This window comes from Danio rerio, chromosome 20 (genome assembly GCF_049306965.1).
Source record: "Danio rerio strain Tuebingen ecotype United States chromosome 20, GRCz12tu, whole genome shotgun sequence".
NCBI lineage: Eukaryota > Metazoa > Chordata > Actinopteri > Cypriniformes > Danionidae > Danio > Danio rerio.
In genome coordinates this window covers 28,315,570-28,332,500 of record NC_133195.1, presented here as the reverse complement: position 1 = coordinate 28,332,500, position 16,931 = coordinate 28,315,570, and the positions used below count along the sequence as shown (strand labels likewise).

Below are 16,931 nucleotides of genomic sequence, written 5' to 3'. Positions count from 1 at the left end.
TTTGTGAGTATCTTTCTTTTGTTGAACACAAATGAATGTCAGTATTTTTTCCTACTATGGATGTCAGTGACCACTGGTTTCTGACATTCTTTAAAATATCTTCTTTTGCATTTAACACAAAAAAAAAACTTCTAAAGATTTGGAAAAAGTGGTGTGCGAGTGAATGTTTTAATTTTGGGGTCAACTGTTCCTTTAATGGTGTCACGGTAGCTCAGTGGGTAGCACAATTGCCTCACAGCAAGAAGGTCGCTGGTTCGACCCCCGGCTTGTGGAGTTTGCATGTTCTCCTCGTGTTTGCGTGGGTTTCCTCCGGGTGCTCCAGTTTCCCCCACAAGTCTAAAGACATGAGCTACAGGTGAATTAAAAAAAGCTAAATTGGCTATAGTGTGTGTGTGAATGCATGAGTGTGTGGGTGCGGCTGGAAAGGCATCTGTGGCATAATAAAACATGCTGGATAAGTTGGCGGTTCATTCCGCTGTGGCAACCCCTGATTAATAAAGGGACTAAGCTGAAAATTATGAATAAATATTGGTATAAGCTCAAGGACAAACCTATGGCTACAAGTCCTCCGCATGAAGAGATCGCCGCTGAAGACTCCAGCCGATCTCCAAGGATTCGCTCCCAGATGACCTCACCCCTGGACAGATCGAGAGCCTGCAGTCGGTGCGAATGAGAGCCAATGAACACTGTGGTTCTATCAGGAGCCACCAGCAGCATTGGAGAGGCGTCAACACACCTGCCTGTGTCAGATCTCCACAGGACCCGCAGAGCAAGCGGCAGGACACCAGTAGAGTCTTCCCTCACACCCCCATGTGAACTCGGGCTCTCACTGGCCAGTAGTGTCTCTTCTTGAGCTTGAAGATGGTCTGCCATGTTTGTAACAGCAGAACTCTTAGAAAGTTCCAGCGAGGGGTTAGATATTAAACCAGTGTCATTACCTACAGAATTATTGGTCACGTAGTTTTTGTCTGGCGCATCGGAGAAAATTCCCTGTGGTATTTTTTGAAAACCCCATTTGAAAACTTCGGCAGCTCGTCTTACGACTACAAATCCCATTGTCCTTCTCAATGAGGGAACTACAAAAGGACTTTCTGTGTCGCTCGATGTAGTCATTTCCTTGTGTTGTCTTTTACCTGAAGCTTCAGAGTCTGAATAGTCCGCCGTTCTTTTCTTTGATGGCAGGACTGCATCATCATGCGTTTCTGTCATGATGTGGCTCAGCAGGTCTGAGAAAGAGCCGTCCAGTATGACCTCCAGCAGGCCTACCGAGGTCGTCCCCATGGCAACGGTGATGTCATCAAAGAGACGCAGGGCCTGAAGGGAGTCTCCTCCACTGAACATGAAATGAGCATTTTCTTCAACCACAACGTCATCCTGCAGGCCAAGACACTCCTAAAGGACACGGTCAAACACACAGTGGCAGTTACACTCAGCAGGCAATAGGACAGATGTTGCAGACTTAAAGGGATAGTACACCCCAAAATGACAATTCTTGCTTTATTTACTCACCTTTCACTTGTTTTAAACCTTTTTGTGCGTCTTTTTTCTGTTAACCATAAAACCATATTTTTAAGAAAGCTGGAAAACTGTAATTATTAGCTGTTTACATCTAAAGATTTAAATTTATTCCTGTACACTATTGGGTATTTAAAATTGAATTAAATGTATGTGCAAAAGTAGAATATCATATATGAGACGTGCGAATAAAGCAGCGTTTCCATCCAATTAGTCAAAGAGAACAAAATCGTCACTTCCTGATGAACTGGCGGCAAATATCAAAAGTAAAAATTGAATTTGCTGTAGTAGGAAAAGCTGCGTAAATCTTTTCTTTATTTAATAGAAGACTTTCCCCTCAGAAGACAGTATGCTGACACGCAATGAAGACAGGGTGGTGTTTGAAGGAGTGAGATGCAGAGCACAGATGCTCTTGAAAATCTGTAGGTCATTAATATTATAACACTAATACTGAAACGGTTAAGGCGTTTTAGAATGACCAAAACAACATTTCAGATGTTTTACAATGTGCTAAGCCTGCTGGTTTGTCCATTCACACAATTTTATCATCACAAGATCTCTTATAACAAAATCATATGACTTTTTTAATGCACATACTGAAATTTGTTCAGCAAAAGTCTTTCCATCGTAGTTTATGTGCATTTTTTCGTATAGAATAAAATTTATCCTACTTAGTTATGAGCATATGATAATTTTCTAAATGCATATGCATCTTGGCATTTACATTAACCGTTTTTTTATATGCATATCCCAAATCTGCATAAAAATAGGTAGATGGAAACATAGTTATTGACTCCATAATATTATTTTTTTTCTATTATTCCAGCTTTCTTTAAAATATCTTCTTTTGTTTTTAACAGAGGAAAGCAGGGCCAGAGTGGGACTCCTTTTCAGCCCTGGAGTTTCAAGCCTCAGACCGGCCCACCTCAGTTCACGACTGACTATATTAAAATAAGGTCATTTCCAATTCAGTTTCTAATGACACTATCACGTCTTTTTTTGAGAAATCAACTGCTTTAGAACTTCAAATGTTCAACAACCCTAACAGTATTATATGTCTTAACAATAAAAAAAATAAAAAAAAAGAATTACTCAGATGAGGATTGAACCCAGGTCTGCGGGGTCGAAAACTAACGTGTTATCCACTGAACCACAACAGCTGTTCAGTGAAATATGACCAAGTTATATCATCATTAAAAGGACATATAAAAAGAGTACAGCTGCAGTAAAATAATGAATAAAAGGCTGTGGTCAAGTAAATAGATAAATAAAATTTAAAAAGTGTGACTGCTGAGAGCAACCGATTCTGGAGCTAGGGATACGGACCCTCGCGGCCAAAAAACGGACAGGCCCACCGGGAATTCTCCCGGTCCTCCCGATTAGCCAATCCGGGCCTGGAGGAAAGAAACTCATGAAGATTTGGAGCCATTTAAAGAGTACATAGTGATTATATTTTCATTTTTGGGTAAACTATCCCTTTAAAAAATTAAAAATAAATCACAATTTAAAATTGGCGCCTTTCATGTAAAAAAGGGTAAATGCAAGTTATACCTTCCACAGGTTTTGTAACTTCAGTCTCACAGATGCAGTGTCTTTCTGTGGAGCTTGTTTATTTTTGTCTTGTCTTTGAGTTTCACACGTCTTCATCAACTCATCAATGGCTATTTTACCTAAAAATGCATCAAGAACATTGAGAATAAAAAACTCATAACTGATTAATTAGATTAACTGTAAAATAAATGCCAATTAAAATATCTAACAAGAGTAATTATAACATTCATATCTTTCCTATCAGTGCTTTTTTTTGTTTAACTGTTCTTGCGTTTTCTTTAAAGGTTGCATCAATGTTTTTACAAGTATTAACACACACATAAAAAAAACACATTAGTCATTTCCATCATCAGTCTTTAGTCAAAGTACACTACTTGAATTTGAGTATTGCTACGTTGTTGTATTGATTATATACAACTTGAGTAAAGGAACATTCATTCATTCATTCTTTTTCCTTCAACTTAGTCCCTTTATTAATCAGGGGTCGCCACAGCGGAATGAAACGCCAACTTATACAGCAAACGTTTTACACAGTGGATGCTCTTCCAGCTGCAACCAAGTACTGGGAAACATCCATATACACTCCTTCACACACATACACTACAATTAATTTAGTTTATTCAATTCACCTATAGTGCATGTCTTTGGACTGTGGGGGAAACCTCACCAACACTGGGAGAACACACAAACTCCACACAGCGATGTCCACTGACCCAGCAGGGACTCCAACCAGCAACCTTCTTGCTGTGAGGCAACAATGCTAACCACTGAGCCACCGTGTCACCCAGTACAGGAACATCAATGTAATAATAAAAGTTTCATGATTCAGAATTACTATTTTATTAAAAGGGTTTTGATGTAATCTTCACTTTTGTTATGTTTAATACCATTTAACAGAAATATTTTTAAATCTAAATAAAATAAATTGAGATTAATGTCAAGACATAATGTTGTATTTATTATATAGTTGAAATCAACATTATTAGCCCTATTCAATTAACTAGAGAACTATAAAACAACCTATCGTTATACAGTGACTAGTCTTATTACCCTAACTTGCCTAACTCCCCTAGTTAAGCCTTTAAATTGCACTTTAAGCTGAATACTAGTATCTTGAAGAATATCTAGTAAAATATTATAAACTACAGAAATTAGTTATTAAATCTATTATGTTTAGAAATATGTTGAGTCTGTTTCTTTAAACAAAAGACGGGGAAAATATATACGAATATATTAATTCAGGAGAGCTAATAATTCAGACTTCAACTGTATATAGAAAATAATTATATCAAATAATGTGTTAAATGTGTGTATGTATATATATATATATATATATATATATATATATATATATATATATATATATATATATATATATATATATATACACACACATACACACATACATACAGTTGAAGTCAAAATTATTTGCCCCCCTTTTATTTATTTTTTTTATTTTTCAAATTATGTATATTTTATATACATAAAATTTATATTTTATATATAAGGACATTTTCACAGTATGTCTGATAATATTATTTGTTTTATTTCGGCTAGAATAAAAGCAGTTTTTAATTTTTTATGAACTATTTTAAAGACAAAGTTATTAGCCCCTTTAAGCTATAATTATATTCGATGGTCTACAAAACACACCATCGTTATACAATAACTTGCCTAATTACCCTAACCTGCCTAGTTAATCTAATTAACCTAGTTAAGCCTTTAAATGTCACTTAGAAATGAGTTATTAAAACTATTATGTTTAGAAATGTGCTGAAATTTTTTTCTCTCCATTAAACAGCTAATAATTAATAATTCTGACTTCAACTGTGTGTGTGTGTATGTATATATATATATATATATATATATATATATATATATATATATATATATATATATATATATATATATATATATATATATATATATATATGTGTGTGTGTGTGTGTGTGTGTGTGTGTGTGTGTGTGTGTGTGTGTGTGTGTGCGTGTGCGTGTGTATATTAAAACCATACATAAACATGCAGTTATGAGAGCATGAATGAATAAAATGTATTTTCTTTGATTATTTAACTCTATTAATAGTGTACCCTGTAACTGTTGTTTTAGTGTTACGATTATAAAAGGTTAACTGAACTGAATTCAGGTTGGATTGGGTACATTTAATAAAATAGTCAGAGAGACCTTCAAATGCATTGTTGGACTCATCTTAAAGTCCAACTCGTCTTACAGGACGGCGTTCACTTGCCATGAGAGGTGAGTGGAAGAGCAGGGATGAATACCATCATGTCTGGAATGCTGTGACTGGACAAACGCTTTGATAGTTGATGGCGAATCTCTCCTTCGGTTACTCTGAGGGACGGAGGGCTGGCTTTTGGCGAGACACTGACACTGATTTCAGAGGGTTGTGTTAAATGTTTATCATGATGTATTTCAGAAGACAAGGGGGCTCCTGCATGACCTGATGTTAGCACTATAAATGCCAGCAGCCTGTCATCCTTGCTCAGGTTCACAGCACACGCCTCTACCCCAGAAAAACTCTCAATCATCTAACCACACATAGAAAGCAAATCATCATGTAAGCTTTCAATACTCTCAGAGATTACTATTAATGTTGTTAAATGGGTCACAAAGCACATACCTGCTGCAAAGCATCTAAATGAACCCGCTGGCCAAAGCGCTTGACCAGACGATCCTTCCTGCCAAGGAAATAGAGATTTGAGTTCTGCACCTGCACCCAGTCTCCAGTCGCACGCATTGTGCCCTTGACAACAGTTTCTTCATCGTCCAGAAGACAAACTCTATTCTGACCACCTGAATGTAAAGACAATAAATCACTGTACAATATGCCAATGTGTTCTTTAAATATAAATTTAGATCATGCACACAATGAGTTCAATAAGCAATACTTCAAAGTATGAAAGTATAATTTCATATAAATCTCCATTACTCTTAAATATCTTTTTTTCAACACCTAAAACAAACTAGCACAAGGTTTAAATAATTCTGCTTCCAGTCCTAACAGTATGTAAAAAGGTGGGTTTTCTAAAGCTTTTTCGTCAAGTTTCCCACTGCAAATGTCTAAATTATCTTAAATGAAGTAGGAGGTATTGATTATTATTCATTTTTGACTGGAGTAATGGTGCTGAATATTAATCTGCATTACAGAAATAATTAACAATTTTAAAATATATTAATAATAAAAGCATATTTGAATAATATTTCACATTATTACTGTTTACCAGCATTTTTGATCAAATAATTGCAACTTCAGTGAGGAGAAAGGCTATTTTTATACATTAACAAATTTTACTAACCTCAAACATTAAACATCTCCTCAGAAAACATGTTAATTTATTACTAACACAATATTGCTAAGGTCTAGATTTAGATAACTGTACTATACCTATGAACAACTGTCCTTCTCCTTCGGTGACGAGATGTCCTGTTTCATCTCTAACCTCCATAACAGTGTCTAACATTGGCTCTCCAAGGGGCACAGGTGCATCAGTTCTGTCAAATAACGATACACTTTATATATACACAGACAGAGCATCACAAGCAAATGGCTAAATACTGATAACATTACGCATAATTTTCACTTAACTTAACTTATTTTAAGTATTAATATTCCAATATTAGCTTTAAGTTTTCATTTAAAAAATCTAGGTGTATTTTAAACATTTATTTTTCATAAAATACATCTCTTTTTTTTACTTTTAATAACAATAATAAAGTATAAACAAAAACAAAACACAATACATTGAGTCTAAGTCAAGTCTAGGTTTTGCAGTTATTTAATAAATAAGAGAATCCTTTGAATAATATTGAAAAAATACATAAATTAAAACTACATAAATTAAAGTGGATAAATAAACTAGACAAATTAAATAATTTTCATTGTTTTAATTTACAATAGTACCCCTGTAACTTTTAAATCATAAAAAAATCTGTTTAAAAGAGCATTTTAATTATTAGACATCTTTTTTTAAGAACTTGAACAAACTTCAAACTTCTTAGCAAATTAATTACAAAAAATTAAGCTTGTACATTGTTTTAAATGAAATGTATACTGATAAATTACTGAACATGCATTTTTAGTACTCATTTATGATAAACACAATGCATGGCTAAAGGTTTGGATTCACTCACATGTCCTCCAAGCACAGGTGTTCATCTGGGACTTTGTACCAGCTTGCCCAGCAGGAAACTTCAGTGGTGCCGTAAAGATTATAGATGTGAGTGCGATTGCCTTCCTGCCTCCAGCTCTTGACAAGATTTAGAGATGGACATGGCTCTCCTCCAAAAGCCAATATCCTCAGGGAAGAATCTGCACTCAGCACCTCCTCCTGAAGGACAACCTTTCCAAAGCGCCTCACAAGAGTGGGAGTGGCCTGAAGAAAAAATTACAGTCAATTATATTTATTCAGACTATTGATCTAACCAAAATCTTATAGGGACAGTTCACATCCAACCACTTACTCAAACAGATGTGCACTGTAAAATAATATTCAAACTTAGCAGTTTTACATATTTTATATTGTGAAACCCTGACCTTTCTACTAACATCTTTTCACCTTGAAAAGTTTTATGAAAATTTTTAATAGTTAAAAAGTGATGATTTGTGCATGTTAGTGTCGTATTTTACAGTAAAAAAAAAAAAACTTTTAATAAACAGCCAGTACAATTTTTGTTTAAAATATCAACAGAACAACATCAAAAGTGGACCAAGCAGCGATCCTATATTGCAATTCACAACCATGAATAAATGGGAAACTGTTCATGTTTACAGTGTGGTATTAAACTTTTAATAACGTTTTTCTTCTGTTGAATGAGATATTTTGAAGGATGTTAGTTAAAAAGCAGCCATAGAGATCTATAGTAATAAAAAAAATTACTATGGAAGTCAATGGCTGCTTTATGTAGCATTCTTCTGTACATCATCTTTAGTGTTTAACACAAGAAAACAAAAACTTTAAAAGTTTTTGCACAAGTGTAGGACGATAATGATGACAGTATTCTTTTTTGGGTGAACTATCTCTTTATTTCTTGTTCATGTACACTATTTTACAGGTGAAGAGAGTAAAATAAATAGCTAAACAAATACATAAAAATGCTAACTTTTTTTTGTATTACCAGTTTGTTAAAATGTTATGTTTAAATAAGCAAATGGGGCATTTTTTCATAAAATGTGCACATTTTTGGCCCCTGAGAACACTCCTCTCAACATATAAAAAATCTCCCTCTCTAAAAAATGTTTGTACAATATAAAGGCTGGAGTGTTTTATGGTTTATGGTTTAGTTCCAGAGGAAAAAAAATTGCGGAAAAAGGTCTTTAAAAAAATGTATTGTAACTGACATTGACAGAACGATTTAGAAAAGAAAGGTTTTCTTAACATCAGACACTGTTTGAAATGCCCAAAACCTAAATACTGACAGATGAAAAGTCTGTACTTTTCCCTTCCTGTGAGACCTTGTAGTGTCTGATATTAAAGATGTATCAAGCATAGAATTTGTTTCATGGAAAAAAACAACAACATCTGAGTGGGTCTTTAAGCACTGGAGTGTGAAAATGAGTTTTGAGTGATGCAAAACATGTTAAACTAAAACACTGAAAACAAATTATTGGTGCAAGCAGATAAATGAGTGAATACCAAAAGAACACACTCATTATCATTGTAATCTGCATAATGCAAAAATTTCAGCTCATTACTTCTGCTAAAAATGTTGATTACAGGACCATCATCTCAACCTCGCAGCATGTGAACATTCATGAGAAAATCAAAATGAGAAACGAAGTTATTTGATTATTGAAATGTCTAATTAAAGACTCGGTGAGGAATAAAGTCACTTGCCTGTAAGACTGTTGTTGTGTTTCGTTTAAACAGCACATGAGCGAGTCTGCGTGGCATCTTTTTAACAGCAGAGGGCACAATTAGGAGACACGCTCCTGAGGAAAGGGCCAAAAACACCTCCACCACAGATGGGTCAAAGGTTAATGGAGACGACAGGAACACGACGTCTTCTGGAGTCATCTTAAAGACAGAGCTGTTGAGAAGTAAAAAAAAAGAAGTAAATTAAAAATGACTTCTGCTATCTCACAATATTAATTTGAAAAGAACAGTCGAGGCGACAGTGCTCGACGACTGAGCCACCACGCTGCTCTACTTTAGCTTTATTTCAAATGTTTTCAATACTTTTATTCATTACTGTAATTGTTTTACTATATATAATCAAGAAGTATTCTAAAAATGCTTGAAATAGGACTGTTACACCAAATATTTTCAACTTAAGTGTCACGTCAATGTAAAAGGACTTCTTCAATAATAAATAAAATTGGACAATGATTAGCTTAGCCAGACGCTGCATTCCAAACAGGATATTTCAGCTGCTCAGATGGGCACTTTGGAGTGAAAAAATATCATGGCCACCATATTTAAGTGTCATTCCAAGCAGAAGTGGTCAAAGCTGGTCACTTCAAAGGGCTCTTTGGAATGAAGTATTTTAAAAGGTACAACTGATGGACACTTCGGGCCATGATTCTATGTGCAGGGAAGTTGATTGGTGTCACATACTGCATTTAATTTGGGAGGACTCCTCCCTATGCTCTAATAATCCCTTCAAATGTACTTCTCAAAGGAATTAGGGCTTTCTGAATAGAACCCAGCAAGAGTTTCACGGTCTAAACGTGAAACATTAGTCTGTTGTGTTTTCGGACACATTTTTATGGATAGTAGATTAGTGATTTAATACTGTTAAGTCAAATTTTAATGTATTTTTTTACAACCAGGTAAACAATTGAACACATTTGTTTAAAAAAAAAAACAAACAAACAACAAAAACACTGGATATTTACAATAGAATGCTGAATGCTGTGTTCTTACCGCAGGTGTATAATATTGGGCACAATACACCTGTGTGGGACCTTCACTATTTTAGGAAGGCCTGTTGTTCCGGATGTATGCAGAATATAAGCCAAAGGCTCCCCCTGCTGGATATTTTTGGTCACGGCAGAGCTGAAAGGCGCATCGTTCGCTTGACTGTTTTCCTTCTGCTCACTTTTTATTTTGATTAAAGTGAGTCTGTGTGAACAAAATGTTGCACATACTTCCACGGATATCAGGATAGAAAAGGCACTCTGGAATTGCTGTTGGTTACAAAATGTGCAGTTAATAACAACAATTAGAATTAATATAATATAATATAATATAATATAATATAATATAATATAATAAGCCCACATGAAGCAGCTCATTTTGTATCAAGCAGAAGCTCAATCTGCAGTTGTTGATCATTCTCAGGCTGCACTGAGGTGGTGATGCAGGATCCAGAGGTAAATATGCTGCAGGAAACTGCAGGATACTGTTTGAAGACACAATTTACAAATTATTAGCAAAAAAACTGTATTTTGATATTAACTAGCTACTAGAATAACCCATTCTAAGCAAGCATCGACACAGTGATTCGTACCCTATTATCCAGACAGGAAGAAGAACATCTGGATGGCAGAATAACCCTATTGCACCTTCATGATTCTGGACAGAGACGCGCAGTTGTGCAGTTAATTCATCTGACATGAAAATAAGTTCATCATATGTTAAAGAGACGCGCGCTGCGATGCTGCTGTCAAACGCGACAGCTCTTTTATCGCCGTGAGCGCGCGCCGCCTCGTGCACTAGCTCGTAAAGGAGTTTCGCTGTCATGTCTGAGCGAAAAATGTGTTAAATAATCATTTGATTAACTACATTGTACATTGCAATATACTAGTTCATGAGCGCCTGCAAACTAGTATACAGACGAGAGCGAATCGCTCGGTTGAGTCGAATGCTCGGTTAGAACAGGTTCACAGAGATTTAAATGAGTCGTTCACGAATTTAAACGAGTCTCCCTTAAATCGGTAAATCGCGGTAATCAATCTTTAAAATCATGGAACTGATTGCTACTTCTTGTCCACAATTTACTTTAAAAACATGAGTGACTTGAGTACACATTTTTTTAAATTCAGACCCGTTTTTAAATGAACCATTCAAACGAACCGATTCGCAAAGATGACTCTGACAAATCAGTTGATAAACTCGCGCTTTAAGATGACGTTTTTTGTGTCGCTTGAAAGAACGTCCAATCAGAGATCGAGATTTTCACTCGGGAAATTCGAAAGTTTAACCGAACCGCTGCGTCAAAGCATATATTGGTCAAATAAACTTGGCTTGTAGTAGAATTTATTTATGCAACATGCCTTTATATACAGATCAGTTCAAGAGAAATAACGATGTCTTCAGAAACACAATGGAAGCGATTTTTCAAAAGGTAAGCAGTTTTAATGCAAACGTGCGTTTAAGAGAGAGAGAGAGAGAGAGCCTGTATTGGCCTAACTTTACGTTTTATCTATTTAAAAACTCACATGAAGCACTGTACGTTTAATAATATTTTTATGTGCTTTCTAGTATTCCAATCTAAGCGATGCTGGAATAGACATCTGTCTGAAAACAATGACCTGCAGGACTGGAAGAGGTAGGCGAAAATGTTGAAACTAGTAACTGATGCTTTTACTGTTGTGCTAATTTATGTGACTCATTTTGTATGGTACATTCTTATAGGTCCTGTGCCCATTGACAGTGCAGAGGGAGAACGTGAGCTGGAAGCATTAAAGGTGCAAATCAAGCGAAATTATGTCCCAAGAAGATACATTCATAGACAGTTTCTAACATGTATATTTAGCTGATTTCTACTTTTCTGGATATGATGATGATGATGATGATGATGCTACTCAGTTGTTCAAAAAGACAGCATGATCTGGTCATTTTCTATGGGTGTTTATTTTTTGGCTTCTTACATTTACCATTTCTTTCAATACATTCAGACTCGAGTTAGAGCAGACTATTCAGTGAGGGGTAAGAAACCTTTTTTTTTTTTTGTATATTGGGTCATTTAAATAAGCTGTTTTGACAATAATGCCATTTTACGTTTAATCTCTTTATCCTTTATTTTGTAGAGTTTGAAGACCAGGAAAATGATAAGGTAGGTTGAAGAGAAATTATAGAATTTGGCTCTTATTTTGACTTGATTATGATTTAACTAGATTCAGGGGCCTTTAATTGATCTATCATTGATTGAGTCCATTTATATGTCTAATCCTCACAAATGCAACCAAACTTTGACTAGGATCATGACGACAGCTCATTGACTTCTAGAATGACACAAGCAATAACAAGAGTAAATAAATCGATATATCTTCGTATTGCTTCAGCTCTGCGTGAAGTATTTCTATGTAAACAAGCCTGTATTGTAAAGTTTCTTAACTTCTGTTTTGATACTTCACCATTTTCAGATGGACATGTCAGGGGTCACCGAGGATGATCTTAACGGCTCTGGTCAACAGGAAGACAGCAAAAATCTATGTAAGAAATGAGTGTGTGTGTGTGTGTGTGTGTGTGTGTGTGTGTGTGTGTGTATATATATATATATATATATATATATATATATATATATATATATATATATATATATATATATATATATAATTTTATTTTATTTTTTTTAAATAATACTGCTACACTTAAGTAATAAATGTAAGTAAGAAAACACATCTGCAATTTTGAAGTTTACTTCTGTGATCATCATCTAGGGCACGGAGCTGAATCATTCCAGCAATCAGTGAATTTAAACACCACATCTCCTGGGTCTTTGTGGAGTGAGTTATCTTTGCCTAAGGAAGAGGATGAGGAACTGGAGAAATCTTTGAGCAGCAATGGCAGCACTCTTTTGGATGTCTATCCCAGCATGCTTAACCAGATTGGTGAAGCATACCGGCGCCAACACTTGACTGATACGGCGAGATCTGTGGTACAGAAGTATCGCCGCAATCACTGGCAAACTGGTCCAACACAGCGCAACACATCCTTCAAAAACAGACACGGCTGCACATTAAACAAAACAACAGATATCTCATTCTCCAATCAAATTCAAAGTCCAGCACAAAGAAACATCGGTAACTGTTTCAAGGGTAGTCCAAAACTACAAAATCTACTCAAGAACAAACTAAAGTCTTCTCCACTCAATATATCCTACGAGTCCAGTGCCTGTTTTTACTCACCCAGAAGGAACAGCGTAGATGTGAGCGGTGTGACGGATCAGTCTGCATGGATTGATGTAGCTTTAACCAGGAAGCCGGAGCAGAATCCTGCTCGTGTGATTGACTTCTCAACACCTTCATATTCTGGTTCCCCTTCACATAGTGACAAATCTCCAGATCTGGACCAGACCTATGATGTTGAACCAACATCTCCTGCTGTTCCAACCTTATCGATCTTGACTTCTCCACAACAAAGCAGAGCAGGTCTGTCTATTACTGACCAGAGAGAAACATCAATAATCTCCCAACTCTCCTCATTGGACAAAGACTGTTTCAGGGACCGCCTACATCCTCCTGTTCCCTCGCCTCACCGTAGCTTCATTGGTGTCTTATCTCCAAATGGGAAAAGCACCTTCAGACCAAGCATTCTGAACATGGAAAGACAAATAAACTCGATAGGAAGTCCAAACAGAAGGTCTTCTGTAATCCACCAAGAGCTTCTTAGATCTCCTTATGGTGCCAAACAGGTGCCATTTTCATCACAAAGACGACCTGTTTATGACAACACTGATCAAACTTCCTCTAAGGTAGAGAGTCGGTCCCATTTTACACCATTAAAACGCCAACGCTCTTTTTCTGGCTCCCCGTCCTCATACTCATTCAGTGGATCTCAAATTGATGCGGAGTTCAGAAAGCTGTACCACCACTTCATCTGCCGTGGAACATCATCACCCTGTGCTTCCTCCCATTGTCATCTGTGCGAAAGACACACAAAGGAGAGCTTCCAAAGCCCTGGCTTTTCCTCCTCCAGCATGTCTGCTCTGGCTTTGACGCCTCTGAGAGCCAAACTTAAGAAACGGAGCCGTCAGCCTGAAGTGGAAGAGTCACTCCGGTTTAAACGCTTCAGAGAGAGTCGCTCCCCACTGAAACATTTCCAGCTGACAGATCTTCATGAGGACAAGCATGCTTGGGACAGAGGCGTCCTCCTGCAGTGCCCCAGTCCAGGCTTCCTCAGGGGCACCGGAAACCTCAGAAGAATCCGTGAGGAGAAATTGAAGATGCAGATGAACCAACATGCTCTGTCTTGGGTAAAAGCATTATTGGTGTGACTATTTACATATTTATAAGGACAGTTCACCATGAAGTAAAAACCTGTCATTAGTTATTTGCTTTATTAAAATATTTTAAACAATTAACAAATAAAATTTCTTAGCAATAAAAATATGAAATATTTTGTTTCTGATATTTTGTTGCTTTGATTTTTAGTTCCTAATCTTTTTTTTAAGTGTATGACAATATAAACAAAAATATTGATCTTAGCATATTGGTGATTTCTAAAGGACCATGCGGCACTGAAGAATTACAATTTAGCCTAAGAAAAAGTGTTAATTAAAAATATTTAGTATAATTTATAAATATTTCGTGTATTTTTAATCAAATAAATGCAGGCCTAGTGAGCATTAAGAGCATCTTAATCATTATAAAAGTACATAAATGCAGTTAAACAGTGATTTTCCCTAACCTCTTTTGCAGAGAGATGCCCCAAGCGGAGTCCACCTACTTGAAGGTTTGTAGCCACATTTTATAACATAAAAACCTCATCATGCTATCTGTATTTCGCCGTTTTAAACACACATCAAGTCTTTGTTTTATTTCAACAGCTGCGTCACCTATGAGACATTTTAACCAAGCTACCGCTTCACACTCTCCAAGGTAATTACATCACGGTCACAAAAAATACCCACTGTCTTAAATATCTAGAAATAAAATGTTCTGCTAATATTTACCTAAATTAATTATTTTAAATACTGTATTATAGTTAGACATTAGGATTTTCTAGATATTACATCCGATAGTGTTCCTAAACGAATGAAGTTAACTTTTAACGTAAAAATGGGAGGACAGTTTTACAGTTAAATATCAGATATAGCAAAAAAACATGTTATTGTGTATATTGACGTTTTTCAATATACATGTCAGTATATGCTAATGAATTATCCAGATTTTGCTGTTTTGCTCTAAAGTCAAACTCATATTGGAGGACTGTTAAAGATGGCCTGAATTGCTGTGGTATTCACACAACACAAGATTTCTTGTTATAGGAACATGCATACAACCAAACACTGATGAGGTGCACAAACAAACTTTGGTTGAGGCAAATGGCAAAAAAAAGAAATTATGAGATTTGTAAGTCTACATTGTGTTTTTTTAGTAGTTTCAATTTGTTCAGTTTGCACTCGTTGTATCGGGTGTCAAACTCAGTTCCTGGAGGACTGCATCCTTTCACAGTTTAGTTCCAACCCTGCTTCAACACACTTATGCCTAGTTCAGACTGCGTGATTTTAGCCCCGATTTTGGCTCGCCGACAAATGCCTGAAATCACAGGCAAATCGGTGCTCGTGCACATGAGTGCCAATCACAAAGTATGAACCTTCAAAGACACGATCTGAGAGAATCGCCGATGCCTGTGAGATAATTGGCATGCTAAATATCTGGAGCTGTCGGCGATTCAAATCATGTCATGTAAATTGAGTTTTGACTGAAAATAATATCAGCCATCGCCTACAGCCAATGAGAGAGCAGCATTCACTTGTGTGTGTGTTTGTGTGTATACCTGCTGCAGGCCAGCAGGAGGCTGGGGGAGAAGTTAAAAGCGCTCTTTTACGGTTTATTTGGACCCACGAAATGGAGGAAAAACTAGTGGAGGTTTGACAGGACTCAGGAGCAACCGTGTCTGTTAGACGTTTCATACAGAAAGAAATTAGTTTATTATCATCGTTGAGGAGAAATGGCTAATTCCCTTTAAACCTAGGTGAGCAAACATGTACATGTTCTACCCCATTAAAGGCTTCTTTCTCATTATGTAGTTAATAACAAAAGATATACTTTGTGTTTTTGGCTGTGAGATGTAGTTTGGACGAAGTTGTCGGCGATTCTTCCTATAGTAAAGTCAGGCAATGTGAAAGTCCCTGTCGCCGATCCATCTTGCAGTGTAAACAAAGCAGCGACGAAACGCTAGCCCAGATAGTCATGCAGTGTGAAAACATCTGTGACATGACTACTTTGAAAATCATGCAGTCTGAACTCGGCATTACCTGGAGATTTAAAACAAACCTGAAGGACTCAATTAGTTTGATCAGGTGTTTAATTAGGGTTAAAGCTAAACTCTGCAGGGCTGAGGTCCTCCAGGAGCTGAATTTAACTCCTGTGCACTATATGATCTATTACTTGTAACATCAAACTGTTTTGAAAATATTGCAGCTTTTCTGACAAGATAGTTTATATCCAATCGACAGATAAATCAAGCAAGAAGTCATGTACTGTGAGCTTGACGTAATCTTCACCTGTTATTAAAAATGTTTTCTTCAGTCTGTCAAGGAGGCGACTGCAGTACAGTCTTCTACAGTGAAGAACCACAGCCTGCATGTATTCCCTTGAGAGGAAACACTACTCATTTCAAGAGTTCTTTTAAGTTCCTTTTAACTGCCCTAGTGAAAACCTGGGGGGTGACCGCAAGTTAAACTGAAGACTTTTTTGTATTTAAATATATGCATGTACATGTTAATGAAGCTGTTTGTTATGTTGTTGTTTCATGAATCTTTTCATCTCGCATTTTAAAATTGTAAATTTTAAAAGAATGATTGTTTTTAATAACGTCTATTTACATGTGCATTGACAAATGGTATGGTTATCTGTAAATAATTACAATTTATTGTTCAAACGATTTTTTTAATAAACAAATGTACACTTCACATACACAGGTTTCTTTCATTTTTATTTTTGCATTTTTTGTA

At 36.1% G+C, this 16,931-nt stretch overlaps 2 protein-coding genes across 6 annotated transcripts in view; one reads left to right on the top strand and one right to left on the bottom strand.

The window, feature by feature from the left end:
• aasdh (aminoadipate-semialdehyde dehydrogenase) overlaps positions 1-10,893 on the bottom strand; it is a 13,924-nt gene extending 3,031 nt beyond the window's left edge. The window contains exons 1-11 of one of the 2 annotated variants that reach the window (XR_012395669.1): positions 10,536-10,893; positions 10,307-10,427; positions 9,950-10,212; positions 8,921-9,113; positions 7,218-7,459; positions 6,472-6,578; positions 5,707-5,879; positions 5,314-5,614; positions 3,067-3,185; positions 737-1,392; positions 552-654 (exon numbers count right to left, since the gene is read on the bottom strand). Coding sequence is in view for 1 of the 2 variants with exons in the window: in NM_001423801.1 (NP_001410730.1) it covers positions 552-1,392; positions 3,067-3,185; positions 5,314-5,614; positions 5,707-5,879; positions 6,472-6,578; positions 7,218-7,459; positions 8,921-9,113; positions 9,950-10,212; positions 10,307-10,427; positions 10,536-10,768 (2,593 nt within the window). In the remaining variant the exon portion in view is untranslated. Of the gene's footprint in view, positions 1-551; positions 1,393-3,066; positions 3,186-5,313; positions 5,615-5,706; positions 5,880-6,471; positions 6,579-7,217; positions 7,460-8,920; positions 9,114-9,949; positions 10,213-10,306; positions 10,428-10,535 lie in introns of both variants that reach the window. The other variant, NM_001423801.1, reaches the window with a different exon arrangement.
• A 312-nt stretch (positions 10,894-11,205) lies between these two features.
• si:dkeyp-117h8.4 lies at positions 11,206-16,891 on the top strand. Of its 4 annotated transcripts, none has more exons than XM_005160595.6 (10): positions 11,206-11,372; positions 11,510-11,576; positions 11,663-11,715; positions 11,926-11,956; positions 12,058-12,083; positions 12,394-12,463; positions 12,691-14,225; positions 14,671-14,704; positions 14,799-14,850; positions 16,507-16,891. In XM_005160595.6, exons 1-10 carry the CDS (start codon positions 11,298-11,300, stop codon positions 16,544-16,546), a joined length of 1,983 nt encoding a protein of 660 aa, XP_005160652.1. In that variant the 5' UTR covers positions 11,206-11,297; the 3' UTR covers positions 16,547-16,891. The 4 variants fall into 4 exon arrangements, with proteins under 4 accessions (XP_005160652.1, XP_073789271.1, XP_073789270.1 ...); XM_073933170.1 differs by having other exon boundaries at positions 16,434-16,891; XM_073933169.1 differs by having other exon boundaries at positions 15,240-16,891.
• Positions 16,892-16,931: the final 40 nt, after the last annotated feature.

Coding starts and splice junctions, on each gene's coding strand:
- si:dkeyp-117h8.4 (NM_001082878.1), top strand. CDS start 11,298: ATGCCTTTATATACAGATCAGTTCAAGAGAAATAACGATGTCTTCAGA. Junction 14,226..14,670: donor ACCAACATGCTCTGTCTTGG/GTAAAAGCATTA, acceptor CCTCTTTTGCAG/AGAGATGCCCCAAGCGGAGT. Junction 14,851..16,508: donor ACCGCTTCACACTCTCCAAG/GTAATTACATCA, acceptor TTTTCTTCAGTC/TGTCAAGGAGGCGACTGCAG.